Below are 20,094 nucleotides of genomic sequence, written 5' to 3'. Positions count from 1 at the left end.
CTCTGCTTTCTTTTCTTCAACAACACCACCACTTAGTCTCAACTACCACCCGCATCCTGGTGGCGTTCCAATGTCTTGCAGAAATGGCCCAATGATGTCACGATGTAATGTCACCACTCCCCAAGGCATGGCTGGGGCACAGGTAGCTGCTCCCCGCAGTGACCAGTTGGGGAACAATCTTCTTTCCCCCCCGCCAGCAATGCCACTGGGGATAATGCTGCCATGATGTGGCAGTGCTCCCATTGGGCCACTCTGTGGGACATGGGAATGTCGCCAGGTTGCCAATGAAGTTCTGCCACTGAAGCAAAGTCATTTTGGCTGAAAGAAAAGAAGGTGAAAACCCTCTGCCGACTACTCTTATAAATGGCAAGTCACCCTTGTCCTCCTCTGAAAATTAATTTATTTTGCCCTCCCTTCCTGCATTATTTGCTGAACATCCTATACCCCCTTTTCTGGGGACTGGTACTAGTGCAACTCTCCTTCTGCTCATGGAGAAATTAGGCTCCAAACCAAGAAACCTTGTGCTCATCACCAGCCAGCCACCAGAGTTCTCCAGGGGCATAGTGTGAACTAATAATCAACTTCATGCTTAGTGCAGGAATGCACAACATGCACTCAGCAGCCAAGTTATTCTTGGCCAAGAGATTGCTGTTAAAATGGCCTGAATCACAACTTTTATTAAACACAAAGTTTCTAGTCCTGGAAAGGATGAAAGGGGGTAAATAAAACAAACAAATATCTAGAAACAACTTCATTTTTTGTAGTATTAAACTGCAAATTATGTGTGTGTGTGTGTGTGTATTATGGCCTTACAATTAAAATCATATACATACTAACTCAGAAGTTTCATTCAGCTGAATGAAACTTGCTCCCAGCTAATTTAATTTAGGATTGCAGCATTAATATCAGTTCTTGTTCAAAAGGGGCAACTATGGGTGCAGGATTTTTAAAACTACAAGATATTCCAGACTTAAGTATGTAAGAATATGAAATCTTCTGAATTAATACAAGTTGCCCCTTCCCCACTGGCTTTGTCTCAAGTCCTCACAAATAATATTGTGACATAATAATAAAATTGCTAGCCTTTATTACTGTGATACTGCTACCCTTCTGGGCCAGCACAATAAAGTGGCTAGAAAGTTGGGGCTGGATATAGAAGGCCCAGGTTCACTCTCCTGCCCAGCCACGGAGGTCACTGGGTGGTGTTAAATGAGTCTTTCAGCCTATGCTATTGCCTGTGTGTCTCATTTGTTGCCTCCTTCAAATTGCTGAAAATGCTGAAAGAGGTAAACTCTGTAGCTTTCACTAAAGGAGAACATTTAGCTCCCAGTATATTATTACAGTACAAGTGGAAACTGCAACGAGATGTTGCAGTATATATTCATCTCCTAACAGGGGTGTTCTTGTCCAGTGTACCTTCCTCCAGGATATCATAAGATGTTAGGGACTAAAAAAGCTAATTCATTCTACTGCTTTAGTTTTCTCTTCCAACTGTCACAACATTCTGCAATGCCTGGTGTCCACTGAACATACTGAGCCCTCATTAGGATTTTGGTGGTTGCGGTAGTTTTTTAAATTGAACTTCTCCAAAACTTGGGATTCCCCCTCCCACAAGCATGCTGATACCTCCCTCTTGTCTCTCAGTGGGTCCATTTTGGTTCCGTTCTGATCAGTATGAGGGCACTGAGGCTTCATTATTGAGAGAGGTTGATGACTATTATACCCTAACCTTCCCATGAGAGGTGTATAGCCCCAGCACCACAATTCTATTCTCACAACGGCTGTGTGAAATAGGCACAGTCGAGAGTGAATGACTCAAGGTCACCAGTGACCCTCATGGATGCTGGTGTCTTCCTCCTCCTCCTAGTATACCACTCTGGCTCTCGGTGCAGTGTGGAGTATTACACAAATAAACTGCAGTTAACAGCGGAGTTGCCTGTTATCCTCTAGTTTAAATAGTCGGACACTGTAGTTTAAGGGAAGATTGTACATCAGAACAACCACTGCTCCAGAGAACACAATGGATAGCTCTCATCTCTGAACACTCCAGAAAACAGTCTCTCACCTCAGTTTGCCTGTTAGGGTGTTGTTGTTTTTTAGTTTCGACGAGGCAAACATAATTCACAAACAGGCAGCTCTCCTACAGAGCAGTGGAGAAAGTGAAGGCAGCATTTATGTACCTAGACACTGATGGCCAAGAGGCTACTTTTTGTAACACCAACCTCCCCCCCACCCCCAGTAAATAACCTTGCGGTATGTAGACCTCTAAACTTCTTGCGGCCATGGACTATTGGAGAACGTAGTGTGACCAGCAGCCTGCATTTGGTTTGGTAAGTCAAGACTGAGCATATGTTCATTGCCTTATTTCTTGATATACAAAAGAAAAAGAGAGGAGGGAGATTTGACCTCACAGGATGGACTCTGTATAGTTAGCATTCACACCTGCATATGATTCAATCAATCTATGCATCCAGCCGGTGTTTTTTTGCTACCCATGGCAAACATTTTGTTCTGGCACCCACCACACTTCTATCAATTCCAAATAAAAACAAGCACTGCATTCATTTCATCCCCTGCTCCAACTTCATCCCTCTGCAATGCCAACACCACTCAGGAAATCATCCTACCCAACCAAACTCTGTTCTAGATTGCCACTGTCGGGTCTGTAAATATATCTTTAAAGGATAATAGTGACAGAGGAACGTGTAGAGCAAACAGCATCTCAGGCCTGGGACCCTCCATCCCAATACTCTGAGTGGCTCTTCAGCAAAGTCAGCTGCTAACCAGGGATTGGATGGAAAGAGATCTAGAAGGTATCATTAAGAAAGCTTATTTACAGCAAAGTGTACATAAATCTGGGTGACCTGGGTTAAACTTCCAGTTCCAACACTTGCCTGGGGCAAGTCACTATCTCTCAGCCGCAGCCTGTCATCCGTAATATGAGGAACAGCCACCTACCTATGTATGCATTTTGTGACAATTTGCACAATAAAGGTTATAAAGCACTGTGTAAATAAATGAGAATAATACTAATTATAACTAGTAAAAATACTTTTAGGGAAGCTTTTAATGTTTAACACACTACCGTATTTTAATGCTTTGTTGGAAGCCACCCAACAAAGATGGGCGAGGTATAAATTATTTTATTATTATTATTATTATTATTATTATTATTATTATTATTATTATTATTTTGAAGGTGCTAAAGAAGCAAAGGTATTAAGGAGCAAACAAGACAAATAAAGATCATTACTGCATCATATCCCAGAGACTGAAGGGGCTTAAAAGGGGACAGAGCAGGCAAAAGTGTGTGCCAAGTCCTGAAACCCATTTCAGGTATGCCTCTATGTGATAGTGGACAAATTCCCAGCATAGTGCATTTAATTTAATTATGAAGCCATTTTGTACAATGTCACTGGGAAAGAAATGCAATAATTTGTAATAATAAATAATATCCCAATTAAATTAGTGCCACATTTTAAATTAAGTTTAAAGCAGGAAATTAAATAAAGAGGATGACAGAGAACTCTAAAACTAGGCTGTGACGAGTGGAACATGTAACAAATTGAGCTACCAAGACTTTTAATGAATTTTCTTCCAATACTTTTAAGTGGTAATTCTATGGGTGCATTGCATTCTCTACTTGGGTGGTGATCAGGAAAAAGAAATATGGAGAATTCAGAAATCACTACCCCATTCAGCCCCAATGAGCTTCAATGGGGGGGGGGGTGTTCCATGAAAGCAGATGTAATTTATTCTGTTCATCCAATGACTCAGCCTTGACCTAAAAGGAAAGCCCAGAGCTAAAAGGGGACAGTGCTAACAATACTAAGCTCCAGTAAGGAAGAGGTTATGCTTTTTAATCTCCCCTTAAGTATTTCGCTGTTCTGCTGAGTCTAACAGTCATATATATATACTACCATTTACACACTTGTCATGAAAAACAGATAGGTCCGATTATATACAGCTACTTCACAGATCACATTTTTTCTAGACATAGACCTAAGACATAGACTTATATCTTCTGAATCAGTGCCTGGATGAGATAACAGGCTGAATGAGGGCCAATAAATGTGCATTCTCCTAAGTTTGGAGAGTGGGCCTTGGTTAAATCTGCTTTGGTGTTTCAGGGCTGTGTGTATTATGCTATTATTCCTGTTTGCAGATTTTACAAATAAAATTAGCAAATAAATAAATAAGCCTGATTTTGACCCTCCAACTTTACAATGCCTGCACACATGCCAGAATTGCCCTCCACAACAATAAGGGCTAGGTGCTTGCTTCTTTGAAAAACAAAAAGCAATCCCATGATTCTGAATATTTCATACATCAGACAAGGCATGGCCAAACTTGGCCCTCCAGATGTTTTGGGACTACAATTCCCATCATCCCTGACCACTGGTCCTGCTAGCTAGGGATGATAGGAGTTGCAGTCCCAAAACATCTGGAGGGCCAAGTTTGGCCATGCCTGCATCAGACTGTATTGCACTTATACCTTCTCAGAAGTATACATTCTGCACTTTTCAGAAACATATTCTGAGGAATACTTATCCATTAAAAAAAAGATTGTGGAAAATAGAATGCAAAACTCACAAATGCTTGATCAATATCTTTCCTGATATCTGCTACAATCTGGGCATTATCCCCACGTGCCAAGACTGCATCAAGTGAATGGCACTGTATGGACTCCAAGAGACGAGCCGGGTGACCAAGGCGCAGGATCCGCTCTTTACAGCCAGCGAGTCTTTCTACCAAGTTGTCAACTGCAATGTTAGATGGAGCACAGCACAAGACCTAGGAGAGGAGCACATTTTAAAAAAACACATTAATTTGTTTCACTAAAATGGCCAAAAAATATATGCAAAAAATGAGATTAGGAGAATTTGAAGAAACAGCTTCAAAACAGAAGGGAAAGGAGATCCTTTTATAAGTGCCAGGGGAAGAGCCACATTTAAAAATAATAATGATGATGATGTTTCTCATTATTCCAGAGTCAAACCCAGGCCTCAGGATCTGACATGTAATTTTACTACCTTCTTATGATCTCTCCCAGTTTTGCTTCAGGAAAAAATACAAGGTCAGTAGGGAGGATGGAGAACCTCAAATTAATGGTTAGAGGTGCTTCAGTAGTATGGACAAATGGGTTCAAACAGCAGCTTCACCCCAGCCAACACCATCTATTGTAATCTTGGAGGAGTCTTGCAACCTATCCCAAGTCACTCCCCAACCTATAACTAGGGCACAAGAAGGCCACGCTGTCATGGGGACAAATACAAGTTGTAAAAGATGTAAAAATTCTTACATACTCTGCTAATAAAGTGATGCTCCCTCTTCCTGCTATCAACCCAGTTCCCATAGCATTCAAAGGGACACAGAAACATGTCGTAAAATGCAGAATGGCTGGGATGAAGCAATGGAAATGGTGAGACTCAGCTATGTTCCCCACCCTTTGGGAACATGAAACCCCTGGACAGCTGCTGCCAGATGATACAAAATTGTCCAGGATTAGGCGGCCATCACTATGTTCTGCCATCAAGCAGCTCCCTTAGAATCCATACCCACTCACTCACTTTCAAGCCTTGCTGAACAGCTTGGAGTATTATCTCCACCACCGTAGTCGTTTTGCCTGTTCCAGGTGGTCCATGGATGATGGCAAGCTCTTTCTGTGCCAGCGAGAAGCGAACAGCCTCCTTCTGAGAGGCATCCAGTGATTCATTGTAGTACTTCAACAGCTCTGTGAGAAGCAGCAGGAGGAGCATTTGTTCAGTTCTCAGTCCCGCAAAGAACATTTGCAAAAGAAAGCAAGCGCAACAATGCAAATAAGAGGCTGCTCCTGGAAGCAGATTTGATAGCAAGGATAACCTTTGCAACAAAGGAAACATCCAAGTTAATACTCAGAGGAGTCAGGATCCCTAGTGTGAGCCCATACTGAGTCCTGGCTGCCTTTAAGACAGACTATGTTTAGCTGCAAATATTCCCAGTCTTCAAACTCTATTTCAGAGACATTCTGCATCATTATCTAAATCTGTGTTGGAATAGAAAGTCAGTGTGTTGTGCCAGGATGTATTTTAAAGAGGCAGTACATTTACAAAAATCCCACCATCATAATCTCACTAAGAAGTTCTTGGTTTTTTGCTTTTGTTAAAAAAAAACCCACCTTCCTTGCTAGAAGGCCAAACACCAGCACTGCTTAAGTAGGTGTGACAGGGCTTCTTAGAATGATTAATAGCATTAATAGCATCCTACAAAAGTGGGAAGAGCAATATGCACCATGGCAATGATTGCAAAGGAGCTTGTAAGTGCAAGAGGCATGTTCAAATTCCTGCTTAGACAGAAACCCTTTTTCTATGGCCGTAAGCAAGTCATACAATCTATCAGCCTCATTTTCTCATCTGCAAAACAGGGTTACTAAATAATATCCTATCCAGCCGTGCAAAGATAAATGAGATCAAGATTTCAAAAGTAGATGTACATTTGTCTTGAACACAGTGAGAACACTTTCAGAGCAGACTTGAGACGCTAAAAATGTTCTGCATAGCAAATGGTACAGGAGTTCATATAATTAATATCTAAACTTTACCCTTTCAACTGCAAAAGATAAAAGAAGATGGCTTTGGCCTCTATCCTGCTGCTTGTTTGATGTCAGAGTGCTACAGTAATCAGCAGAAGAACATTTGGTCTCCAAGGTCCAGAGGAAATCAAGTAAAATATAAAGGAGGGTGTTTTGGATTTCTTTTTTTATGAAAGAGGAACAGTTGGCAAGTAGGAGTTCTCATTGTTAGTTTGGCAAATGCTACATGGAACAGGCATTTGTAATTTCAGGCTGGCAAAAGACACAGAACTAACAATTTAATTCCTCTGTATCTGCAAGAAGCTGGCACATCAGAAGGGGCAGTGAGCGTCACCTTTGCTAAACCAGGTTGCCAAGAGGTTTCTCATTCTAAACAGCAGGAAAGGGAAGTACCCCAATTCATTCAGTTTTTAGCATTTCCACCTGGATGACCCATCAGGTTGCACCTTTCAGTTTTACAGAAGGCACACTTTACACTGACCATTCAAAGACTGTCTTAAGGTCCCATTTCTTCCAGCCTTCTTTTGATTTGTTTTACAGTTTTATTAGTAACTGTAACTGCTTTATTTGTTTTACCATTGGAAGCACTTCTGAAGGAAATGGTTTTCCCCTCTTCAGAGGGGAAATCAGCAAGGCTAGGCTAATGCTTGTAGCTGATTCTGTGGTTTTGTTTTAAAAAATGGGATTTTTGTTTTAAAAAATACCATACATTCCATGTGAATTCACAGGTTACTGAACTCTGGAAAACATCCCACAACAGTAAGGTTGAATCTTTTATTATAATGTCGCCCTGACCCTATAAGAATTGCCCAGTCCCCATCCAGCATTCTGAACCGCATAACAACCAGCCAGCTGCCTCTGAAAGCTCACAACCCACTGCATGTTGTTACATCTAGCATTCAGTGTTATACAACCCGCTAAGCTTGCCTTCAGCAGCTGCCAGGTACTCTGACTAACCACAGCTGCTGTTACCTTAGAATGAACTAGTTAGATCACTGGCATCTCAGGTGGTCCTTCTGGGTCTGCAGCAATGCCACTGCTGGACCCATGGTGCAGGTTGGATTTACTTAGTGAGTAGTAGTGGCTGGCCATGCTCCTGTATGCTGCTACTTCTAGGTGATGTGAGACTGACTGGCTGGTCACAGCAGCAGGGAGCAATGGGGATTCCTCACTGCAGCACATGGTGGACAACTAGGCAGAAGGCAGTATGCTGAATAATGTTGCCGAAATAAAAGGAAGTACAGTGTGTGCACACTATATGTACATAAGCATTCTGGGAAACCCACTAAGCAGCAGCTCAGAAAAATGGGCAGGTGCCATGACTCAAGCCCAGCCAGGCCTGACCAAAGAGAAAGCCACTTTGAAGCAGCACAGCAATGCAGACCTAACAAGCTTCTCGCATCCTCCTTAGCAGCACCAGAACGTTCACACAGCTGCACAAAGACATCCTTCATACAGATTCCTTAAAAAATGGAATAAGTACTTTTCAAGAGAAGATGAGAAGAAAAGTAAGAGCAGTTACAAGGTGGCTTAAGCATATGCTGCTCATAGGAGAATGCTGACCTCTGGTGGTTACCAGCCATCATTATTCCTTTTCCAAAAAGCCTTTTACGTGGAGTTCTTTCCCAGCCTGTATCTGCATTGAAATGGTTCAAGATGCTTTTTATTGTTTTGTTGTCTGCCACCCTGGGCTCCTTTGGAAGAGGATATACATTTAATTAATTAATACAGGATTCACAGGTGCTAGCCTAGGCCTAGCTGTCCCCCTGCTGAGCTAGTCTTGAGTGTGAAGATAGCTTTTTATGGAAAGGAGAATGCAAATGTGTGCTACCACCTGCTTTGGAAATGGGATAATTGAGCTCTATGATATGATTCTTCCAAGCATGCAGATTGGCCCTGACACACTGACTAATCTTCTGGCAAACATCTGCATCAGAAAGTATGTGCCACCTTTCTCCAGTAGTTGAATTAGATAAGCAGTCGTGTACTGCATTGTTCACTAGAAACAGGATATTATAGGACTGTGACCTTTTCGTCCCACATATTATTCTTGAGAACAACTAGACTGCTCAGTTCACACAATAAGTAAAAGTACCTGTAACATGCAGCTGAAACTTAAGACCTGTTATATTGTGTAAGTCATGGCGTTTTTCTTGGCACCAGAACTGTTGGCCCAGGTGACTCCTGGGTGACAGAGAACAGGGATAAGTAACTGAAACTGGAATGTTTAAGACTAGCTGGTGGGGGACACTACTGTGAATACTGGCACGGTGCCCATTAAAATGAATGAAGGATGCAGAGCATGAATGCTGGTGGGTTGCATCTCATGACAGGATCTTGCAACCATTCTGACAAATTGCCATTGTCTGTCCCCACCACATTCTAAAGATGCCCTTTTGAAAAACATCTAATACCCCTGTTGAGTTTGTGGGTCCATTATGTACTCCTCAAAACTCTAAGGGTAAACTATACCTCAGAACTCCGGGGAATAATGTTTGGTAGCCTTGCTCACCAACAGAAATTGTGCATCAACCAAATGCAGTTGGTACCCCCACAGCCTTCAGTCTACAGGAAGGTGATAGCTGCGGGTGCTCCTAGCACTGTTCCTGCTTTCACCAACACTTTAGATTAAGGAATCATAGCTGTGTAACCTCCCAGCTGTACTCAGTAAGGGTTAAACTGGAAACAAGAAAAAGGGGAAACCACGCATATGACGGTTAGACAGCCACACAAACATTCCCTATTGAATATTGGTTAATAGGAATCACTGCGCTATTCTTCTGTTGCTGCTGAACAACCACACAAGCAAGTTCCTCTACTTTCAAGTGTAATACTTACCAGCCTAGCCAGCAAGAACTGAGCTCCTGCCACTGCACCTTAATCTAAAATGGTGAAACAACCCACCCTGCCCCCCACCTCATGAGTAACCTCAGTGGTGCTGCCTCATACTGGGAAAGACATGTGGAACAAGAGTGGCCTCTCCACTTGGTGTCTGGCTCCACTGACTGCTGAGGACATCAGGATTCTAAATCTATGAAGACACTCCATAACAATATTTTGTACTGATGCAAGCTCCTTGCACAACAAATGTTTATGCCACTGTGATGCACATGTAAGGGAGTGCCAATGTCAGAGAGCAGTGGTGCCAGATGCACTTAGCACTGCATCAGATGTTCCAGTGATACTGTTCCTCAACTGACACAATAGATTGGCGAGGCAGTACTCTCGGAGTTGCTAACAAAATATATTTGTACATCATAGTTGGAACAGTATGGAACAGTGACTTCTCCAGGCTTCAGAATTTTTCAGCATGGTGTCCACATTCTATATAGAGAAGGAAAAGTTCTTACTTATATTGTTGGCATCACTAGGTTCAGAAGAACCGAAGAGGACGTCGATAAGACCAGATGCAGGCCCGGAGCGATATTGACTAAGTGTGTTTAAGGCCCTGCCACAGAAAATAATACAAAGGGAGTGAATTTTAAAAACAATTCCTTTAGAAGTCAGACAATATTCTCAAACATGAATAAACTTCTGCTGTAAACTTCAAGAGCTGGGTGTTGTTCATCTCTGCAGTCCTTGGATTGAAGAGGGTTTTTTGGTGGGGGAGGGGAGAAAAAGCTGAACATCCTCTCTCCCTTGCATTGTAGTGGGTTGGACTAGATGACACTCTGGATCTCTTCCGTTCCAACTCTATAATTCTATGAACCCATAGTACTAAACTGGGTAAGGAGGCCCACTACTTTGCTTATAAGTAGTGAGTACCTACATCACCAAATCTGGCATTTGGAGCCCTTGTACAAAGTTTGTTGCCCTGTGATAATATGGAAAAGGGAGGGGGTGGGGGGAGAACAACATACCTTCTCCCCATTATTTTTTACAACTTTTGAAAAGAAAGGCATGCTTACTATCCATTTCAGGTACACAATAAAACAAGACCTATATTAGTAGCTTTACCTTTTAAGCCTCTTGTATGTGACATCGTTGCTAAGTTTCAGCAGACGATAGGAGTTCCCCTGGTCCAAGCTCACAAGGTTACTTTGAGGCTCATCAATTGCAATCGTGATTGATTTGGGGGCTATACGGGTGACAAGTCCTGTGGAGAGCTGATCACCTTGGCCTGCTGTTTCATAAAGTCCAACAATGTCACCTGCAGATGAAACAAAGAAGAACATTCAGGATACAGAATAGCAGGCAACATGGCCCTATACCAGGTTTGGTTATTTGCCCATCAAACCCACCATTGTCTACAGTGACTTGCAGTAGCCCTTTCCTAGCAGTCTCTCCCATTGTCTGACACAGCTTTATTTAACCTAAGGGGTTAAACCTGGGACATAAGCAGTATTCCATTGAGTGATGGCTATATGGAGCTCCCTAATAATAAACATTCCAGTCCTCAGGAATGACTGCAGGAGCCCTCTGCAATCCACCCATTCAGCTCCACACAACTGGCTGCCTGCACCCCCCAGGATAGATTTCCACCTCCCACATGTCCACCAAGATCCTGACGAATCAGCTGTGAAGCTTCACCTTGAAGCCAGAGTAGAAAAAGCACAGAACTTGGCACTGAGTTGAAAATTCAACACCCAGCTATTTCATTTCAGCAGGTTCACCCCACACTGGCTGGTTGTTGCCTGTAATATGGACTGGATAGGAAAACACAGACTAGGAGGAATCCTATTACAGATCCACCAACGGTACCAGCTTTTTTAAGGTACCAACTTTGTTCACTTCTGTTTTAATAACACAGGAAATGACTGTTTCAATACATTCTTAAAAGATAAAAGATACTTAAAAGATAAGTAGCCATATTGCATTAATAAGCTGAAGTTGTGCAATCCGATATGCTCAGTATGACAGGCATTGTAGTTGACCTGGCAGCAACATCACTGAGAAGATTGGGTCTTTAGTTGAACACTGAAATTAGGCATGCCATCAGATTCATGTACATCTCAAGGAAGCCAGGATCTTTGAGTGCCTTGATCCAGTTCTCGTCTTGGCCCACACAGAATTTAGATCAGTATACCAGGATGCCCTTAGTTAATAGTAAGTCTCCAGAATCACACAGTATATATAGAGCCCCCAGGACAGACATTATCAGTTTTAAAACACACTCACAGATTTATATTTCTAAAATATAGCAAGTGTTAGCCATGCAAGCACCACTTAGTTCCAAAAACCATTCAACAAACCCCTATTGATTGTATCCAGCAATGAGAATACATTCTGCTTCAGTAAGTAATTCAAGTACAAATAAAACTCATTTTATACTAGTGAATTAAATAAAGATTGTTATGCATCTTAAATTGTTATAGGAATTGCCAGTTTAAATTGCCAGAATAAAATCAGTCCACTGAGATTGTACCTGAGGAGCAGGGCGGAAAGTCGCCTTCTCTTAGATTCACATCACTCAGTTACAACTACAGGAAACCACATTTTCATTTCCATCAGTCTTTTTCCACTCTCCTGTCTGCCTCCCTCATCTTTCTGAAATATTTATTCATTAAGAGAGAAACTCAGCTTTGCATAATTAAAAATGATCACTCACTAGCAATTGTGAACCCAACGGACAATTTCTGTAGCCCATGCTGGCATTTCAGAAATGAAGTGCTCTTTCAGAAACAATGCAGAGGGAGATTATGTGCTTCTCAAAGTCTGGGGCGGGGGGTGGGGGGCACTTTCCAAAGTTCATGTTTCTCTAGCTCCATGGAATCCACTTCCAAATAGTCTTTTGTTTTAAAATAGCCAAGGATGCAATGCCATGCTGCTCCACGATTACTATTATCATGCACAGCTGAGGAGTTAATTTTGGTATACAATTAACCATTTGCTTGATTGCCTGTGGCAAGAAAGAATTGGCCCCAGGTGAATCTCCAATCTCCCTCCTAGCCTTAAAGAGCTAACCTGCCTATTCCCCCCCCCCTTTCCTCCTCCTCAAAAGAAACAGCCCCGAAGGATTCCCTTGGGATGCTGTTCAACACAGGTTCAGATTTGAAACATTTGCCCAGTATGTCTGGGCTATCTGTCTCTCTCTCCTTCACGTATCTGAAGAAGTGTGCATGCACACAAAAGCTCATACCAAGAACAAACTTAGTTGGTCTCTAAGGCATAGCTGTCAACTTACAGATTTGAAAATAAGGGACCAGCAGCCTCGAAAATAAGGGATCAGCAGCCAAAATAAGGGATTTTAGTAAACCAGCAGTCAAACGAAGCCTCAAGCAGTGGTTCCCACAGCGCAACAACCTGGCAAAGAGGATGCAGCAAGGAAAACCACTGTCACCTCTTGCTCAGTGGGAAGCACTGAGCAAAGGCGAGTCCACAGGCAACGCGGCTGATTTGTAAGATATTTATTTATTTTTTAACAGAAAAGAAAAAAAAATCAAAATAAAATACAGAACAGCAAAAACAATCAGAAACATGGATCATATAAGGGGAAAAAAATTAAACATAAAAACTCCAATTTTTAGGTTCGTGTTTACATAGCTTACTTTCTTGACCTCCTCACACCTCCCTTTTTTGTGTTCCTCTTTGTCCAATCAGATACAGCAAATCCTTACCCTTTTTCAAAACTGGTTTCCAATTATTAAAATCGCTTCTATTATGTCTCCAATCTTTCCTCCTTATGTTTAGACACCTTTAACATATTATTTACTTTGACATAATATAACTTTAATTTTTCACCCTTTTTCTATTACGTTTTAACATACTTCTTAACACTATATCCCTTGTACCATGTTATTTTTATATCCAGCATCATTTTAACATTCATAAACTTTGCAGTATTTCTGCAGATAGGTCTTAAACTTTTTCCAGTCCTCTTCCACTGCCTCTTCTCCCAGGTCTCGGATTCTGCCAGTCATTTCTGCCAATTCCATGTAGTGTATTACTTGCGTCTGCCATTCTTCCAAGGTGGGCAAATCTTGTGTCTTCCAATACTTTGCGATAAGTATTCTTGCTGCTGTTGTCGCATACATAAAAAACGTTCTATCTTTCTTTAACACCAATTGGCCGACTATGCCCAAGAGAAAGGCCTCTGGTTTCTTGGGGAAGGTATATTTAAATACCTTTTTCAGTTCATTATATATCGTCTCCCAGAAAGCCTTAATCTTCGGGCACGTCCACCAAAGGTGAAAGAATGTACCCTCAGTTTCTTTACATTTCCAACATTTATTATCCGGCAAGTGATAAATTTTAGCAAGCTTGACTGGGGTAATGTACCACCTGTAAATCATTTTCATAATATTCTCTCTTAAGGCATTACATGCCGTAAACTTCATACCGGTGGTCCACAACTTTTCCCAGTCAGCAAACATAATGTTATGACCAATGTCCTGTGCCCATTTAATCATAGCTGATTTAACTGTTTCATCCTGAGTATTCCATTTCAACCGCAAGTTATACATTCTTGAAAGAATCTTAGTTTTAGGTTCCAACAATTTTGTTTCCAATGTGGCTGATTTGATCGGCACAAGGCATGCAAGCTCCACCCCCCAGTCGTTCTTAGACTCCTTATTGGGTGAGCAACGCAGCCAAGCAACACAGTTGGAGCCTCCCTCCTCCCTGGCCAGCAGAGAGGAGAGGAGAGGAGCTGCTTCCTTTGAAAACCAGGAAATTTACAGGACATCATCAATCCGGGACAGCAGCGGGAAACGGCGCTGGGATAAGGGAGTTTCCCACCAAATAAGGTGTACTAGCGGTGTACAATCAATAAAACAAAAGTAGCTGGGTTACCAGGTCAGGGGTATCAAAAATAGATTTTTGAAACTGTGATCTATGAGGCACTCTGGTGAACAACAAAGATGTTAATGGTCCTATTAACAGTCTACATACTTAATTTACTACCACAACTTTGCAGTTTGCCTTGGAAAGCCAATGTAAACTTTTTTTAGTTCCCATACCAAAAAGACAGATTTAAAAGGCACCTGTGGGGTTTCTTTTTAGGAAGCTTTTTGTTTTTGAAGATAATTTGTAGAAAAAAATTAGGGCCTGGTTTTCCTTTTTAAAAAACAAATGCAAGGTAAACACATACAAGATTGAAAAACAAATTAATTAATGGGAGGGAAGTACTTTGAAGCCACAGTTTCTGATCATTCTACATGTCTGCTCCCTTTAAATAATTATGTATCTATTTAAAATTATATTCTATAACAGAATGAATGGAGAACTACCCTGGCAAATCACATTGTTCTTGAGGAATTAGGTCTGTAAACCTTAAAGGACCATCACCACTTCCCCAGATTCATAAACTTGAGCCAGAATGTGGTCTCGGAAGAGAGAGCAGAATTCATCCAAGTTTTAGTTAATGAATTTCTGGCCAGTTGTCATATAATCGAAGATCTGCTTTGCCTCTCCCCACTGCAAATGTCACACAAACTAGAACCATCCAGTCTTCTGTGGCACCTCCTCCTGTCAAAACTGTTGGACACCTATCATCATAGGCAGAGAGTGAATGGGAGAACTAAATACCCTCCAGCACTAGGTTTCATCAGTTCTGAGCTGAATGCTAATTACCTGAAATGATCAAGTAAATTTGACCTAATATTAGTAGGTTTCTCAATATAGGCTAATGTTAAAACAAGACCAGAAAACAATCTACTTCACAATTTAATTTTCATAAGTAAGGATGGTTCTCCTGCCGCTGAAACAGACAGAGCTTGTGATGTCATGCACCGAGGCTTAGCTTTTCTGTCTGCTTTCTATTGAAGTCAAGAACAGATTACTCACCAGGACCAAAATTATTGCAGGGCAGCTCCGTCTCTGAGCTATGCTTTCTAGGTTGTAAAGTTACAAGCAGACGGCCATACAAGCCCGTTCTTTGACTGGCTACTTCAAGTTTCAGCAAGCAGACACCTTTGCGCTGCAGCTCTTTGAGGGAGAAACTTTCCTTCCATGCCCTGGAAAAACACATAAAATTGTTATAGATTCAGAAGTTTGAGAATGGTATGAATTAAGATCTGGTCTGGTCCTCTTCCACTCTCCCTCTGCCCATGAAGAATGTGAAGAGAAATGCTGGTAGACAACAAAGAAACATCCCCTACATTGAGTGGCCATGTGTCCTATTTTCAGAGGTCCATCCTCTATGTAAAGGGCTGTCACAGGACAGTCCTTTATTGCAAAGAGTCCCCTCTACTTGAAGGGCTGTCCAAGTCTACTTTAAAGATACAGAACTGTAAGAAAGAAAAGCAGGGTCTTGCAGGAGCCCATCAACCATTAGCACTAGGGCAACAGACTGAGCAAGTCCACAGTTCACTACCTTCCCTACTATTGTTTCATGAACTGTAGTATATTTCTATTTAGATTACATAATTGATTTCTAAATTTGCAAATATATACCGTATTTTTTGCCCTATAGGACGCACTTTTTCCCCTCCAAAAATGAAGGGGAAATCTGTGTGCGTCCTATGGGGTGAATACAGGCTTTCGCTGAAGCTTGGAGAGCGAGAGGGGTCGGTGCGCACTGACCCCTCTCGCTCTCCAGGCTTCAGGAAGCTATCCGCAAGCCTGGGGAACCCGTGGGAGTTCCCGCAGGGTTCCCCACGCTGCAGATAACAGCCTGCCGCCCGGCGTGATAAGCGCTCTGAAGCAGAGCACCCCTCGCGCCGGGCAGACATCTGCACCCTGGGGAGCCCTGCGGGAGTTCCCGCAGGGCTCCCCACGCTGCGGATAGCAGGCTGCCGCCCGGTGCGCCGTTAAGCAGAGTGCCCCGCACGCCGGGCAGACATCGGCCAGCCCCACAAGCTCGGGGTACAGTGGGGAGGCACAGCACCGCCATACCGCTGTTCCCCGACCAGGTTTTGGGGGGGAAATAAAGGGGAAAAAATTTCCTTTATTTCCCCCCCAAAAAACTAGGTGCGTCCTATGGGATGGAGCGTCCTATGGGACGAAAAATACGGTAATAGTGTATGCAAAGCTTATTCAAGTCTCTTTCCTCTTTTTTGCAGCATAATTCTTCTCTTTTGGCACCCTTCCAAAGAAGGATAATAATTTAAAACTATGAGACAATGTAGGTGTGCATTCATGTCTGCTAGGGCACTGAGATTACAGATTACTGTAATGCTTTGACCTGTACCTGGAGGAACCTAGTACCACCACTTTCTAAGCTACCTCAGGTTGATGTGTGTCTACACAAGGGCCTTACCCCCCCCCCCTTGTCACAAATTGTCCATGTATGCTAGGCCTGGGTAAATTAAGATTCTTGCTTGGGTAGTTTTACAGCAATCCGAACCGTTTGGCATCTCTCCACCCACCTTTTTTTCTTTTAGTTTAGCCTCAATACTAGGAAACGGACACTTGGTAATTTGCATAATATAAATTAACATTTGCAAAGGATCAAAAGACTCTGCAGGGGAAAAAGAGGTGCCAAATTTAAGGAACACAGAAGTTACAAGCTGTACAAAGATTAACAGAGTCTATGCACATGTAGAATAAAAGAATGACTCCAGAAATAAGAGATACCACATTTACATTTATCCAGAAGTAATTTACTGAACAACAGTGCACTAACTGATCTACCATCATACACTGGCTGCCTGACAGGCCACTGGCAACTGCGTGTAGCCTCAAAGGGGGAAAATATTCAATTATCAACAGGAAGCATTGAGATATCAGGGGCTATTGACAGGTAGCAGAGTCTTTAATATATCTCAGGGCTATTCTGCTCTATATGAACTTTCTTTGAAAGTTCACTTCAGAGCAATAAACAGAGGTGTGCAAGCCTCCTTTCCCCTTGGCCCTGGAGGGAATGTAGGGAATGAGACTTTCAACTAATAATTTGCTTCTGGCTGCTGTTTGTGAAACAAATCTAGAGTTCCCTTGGGTGTGAGGAACTGAGTGCATGGTTCTTTGGATACAGGCCTTAGCCTGAAAGTCTGATTATTTCGATACTTTTTCAGGTAATTTTGGAAAATCTTCCAACAAGTGCTACAAGGATTACTCACCTAAATAAGTGTTAAGACATTTAACTCATCTTTATGGAGGAGAGCCCATTTTACTTTATAACAATAAAATAATACTCAGCATCTAAGCCCATGGTTGCACAAGTTTGAAAACTTCAGTTTCTTTTACTATGATGGGACGCGGGTGGCGCTGTGGGTTAAACCACAGAGCCTAGGACTTGCCGAACAAAAGGTTGGCGGTTCGAATCCCCACGACGGGGTGAGCTCCCGTTGCTCGGTCCCTGCTCCTGCCCACCTAGCAGTTTGAAAGCACGTCAAAGTGCAAGTAGATAAATAGGTACCACTCCGGCGGGAAGGTAAACGGTGTTTCCGTGCGCTGCTCTGGTTCGCCAGAAGCGGCTTAGTCATGCTGGCCACATGACCCGGAAGCTGTACACTGGCTCCCTCGCCCAATAAAGCGAGATGAGCGCCACAACCCCAGAGTCGGCCACGACTGGACCTAATGGTCAGGGATCCTTAAGGAAACAGGATGGTATCCTCCACTTAAACTATATACTTTCACTGTGTGAACCAGAAACCATTTACAATAGCAGCTGGTTACTAGCAGTGCATACTCAGAAGTAAGTTCAATGGGACTTACCCCCAGGTAAGTATGTACAAAGCCCAAGGTTTGCCAGGCTTGACGCAAGACAGGGATTCTGTACCTTTGATAGTTTTGGTTCTAGAAAGGTGCTCTAAGGTCATATGCACCACAATTTGAGTAAGCGAAAGGCTGCTTCTGTGCATTGGCATCTTTACTAGTATTATTGTTTACACACTGCCCTTCAGAGAAATCCAGAGCAGCACACAACCCAGTAAAATGTTATTCTTAGGACAACTTTTACTTCATTTAGAGCAATAACTAAAACAAACAATACAGTACAATACTAGCACCACTAAATTCAGATCAGATCTTTCTACCAATTGCCAGTCAGTAGGCCCAACAGCAGCTCATGAAAATAAATTATAAACATAAATTATAAAATCTAGTTGTAATCTTTACCCTGCAACATAAGCCTATGACCATCTCCTGTCTCCCCTGGGCTTGTATTTGAGGCGGGAGCTGAGAGCATGGCTTCCTTAAGGCCATCAGGAGAAAAATCAGGAAGAGCTGTTTGATGGTAAAACCTGTTTGACAGACGAACAGACTCCTTTGGAAGGTGGTGGGGGACTCTCTTTCCTTGGAGGTTTTTAACCAGAGGTTGGATGGCCACCTGTCATGGATACTTTGAGATTCCTGCACTGTAAGGGGTTGGACGAGATGACCCTTGGGGTCTCTTGCAACTCTGCAATTCTATGATTCTATAGTGAATTCATGGCAGAGACATGACTAGAACAGTGGACTTGCTGATTAATAGCTCAAGCTCAATAGCCGGTTCTCTTGACAGGCACTATATTTGGGGGGATGCAAGCTCCAGGATCAATTAAGTAGCCCATGTGGGTTCTTTTGTACTCCTATACAGTGGTACCTCAGGTTAAGAACTTAATTCGTTCTGGAGGTCTATTCTTAACCTGAAACTGTTCTTAATCTGAAGCACCACTTTAGCTAATGGGGCGTCCTGCTGTCACTGCGCCGCTGCTGCACGAGTTCTATTCTCATCCTGAAGCAAAGTTCTTAACCCAAAGTAATATATCTGGGTTAGCAGGGTCTGTAACCTGAGCTACCACTGTATTATGCTCTTCGAGCTCCTGAGATCTTCAATGCATTTAACTTTTCAAACTACAGGTCACTGCTAGCCAAACAAAATAGCCATTACTTTCTACCTCATGAAGAAATGCTATTTGTATTTGGCTCTGTGCTTTACTCCCCCCACCCCTTCTCTAAAGTCCTGGACACCCATCACCAAGCAATCCTACCCATGTTTATTCAGAAGCAAATCCTAAATTGGTCAGTGTGCGAGAGCTTCTCCGAAATGCATAAGTGCAGGACTGCAACCTTTGCAGTCGTGCTTAGTTAGGGTCATTGAATGTGTGCAGAGATAGGCAAACCAAACTGCATCTTGTGTGTCGGGAGAGATTAACTCAGAAGTGCCACAGGGAAGCTGACTGCATGGCGGGAAAAGCTTTGGACGGACTGTGTGCATAAAGGCCCCACGGGCAGCGCAATTCCCTATAAACATATTTCCTCAGTACAAAGTTCCACAGTATTCAGCGGGGCTTGCTCCTCAGCAAGTCTCCTCAGGATTTTTGTAAACCAATATATAGTATGCCAAACCAGAGGTAACTGGGAAACCTTTTTAATATAAATTTCAAATTCCGTACTTCGCTTTAAATAGTTTTATTTCCCCTTCGGGAATATAAGTCACACTGCTTCGTTTGTGAGGGGACCTTAGGAACCCTACGAAAGCAACTGTCCACTAGCCGCCGGCGATACCTGGCTTCCGAAATCTCGGCCTCCCTTTCCTCCTTTAGCATCTCCAGCTGCCGAGAGACAAAATCCTGAACCACCGCCGTCGCCATCGCGGAAACCTCCGTGGGAGTGAGGGGTGGGAAGGCTTCACGGCGCGGGAATAGGCAACGGGCGCTCCCTGGACTCCTGGGCTTCTGTTTCCCGACGGCCCCGCTGCGTCGCTACTCCGGTCCCCCGTC

The 20,094-nt window shown here is 42.8% G+C and overlaps 1 protein-coding gene across 1 annotated transcript in view; it reads right to left on the bottom strand.

Moving 5' to 3' along the window:
- IGHMBP2 (immunoglobulin mu DNA binding protein 2) overlaps nucleotides 1-20,009 on the bottom strand; it is a 64,167-nt gene extending 44,158 nt beyond the window's left edge. Inside the window, exons 1-6 of the mRNA XM_081874919.1 lie at nucleotides 19,880-20,009; nucleotides 15,296-15,465; nucleotides 10,529-10,721; nucleotides 9,922-10,019; nucleotides 5,571-5,734; nucleotides 4,594-4,794 (exon numbers count right to left, since the gene is read on the bottom strand). Coding sequence (XP_081731045.1) covers nucleotides 4,594-4,794; nucleotides 5,571-5,734; nucleotides 9,922-10,019; nucleotides 10,529-10,721; nucleotides 15,296-15,465; nucleotides 19,880-19,965 — 912 coding nt within the window. The 5' untranslated portion in view covers nucleotides 19,966-20,009. The remainder of the gene's footprint in view (nucleotides 1-4,593; nucleotides 4,795-5,570; nucleotides 5,735-9,921; nucleotides 10,020-10,528; nucleotides 10,722-15,295; nucleotides 15,466-19,879) is intronic.
- Nucleotides 20,010-20,094: the final 85 nt, after the last annotated feature.

Source organism: Podarcis erhardii, assembly GCF_964252035.2.
Source record: "Podarcis erhardii genome assembly, chromosome: 1".
NCBI classification, from domain to species: Eukaryota; Metazoa; Chordata; class Lepidosauria; order Squamata; family Lacertidae; genus Podarcis; species Podarcis erhardii.
This window is presented reverse-complemented; position numbering and strand designations above follow the sequence as displayed.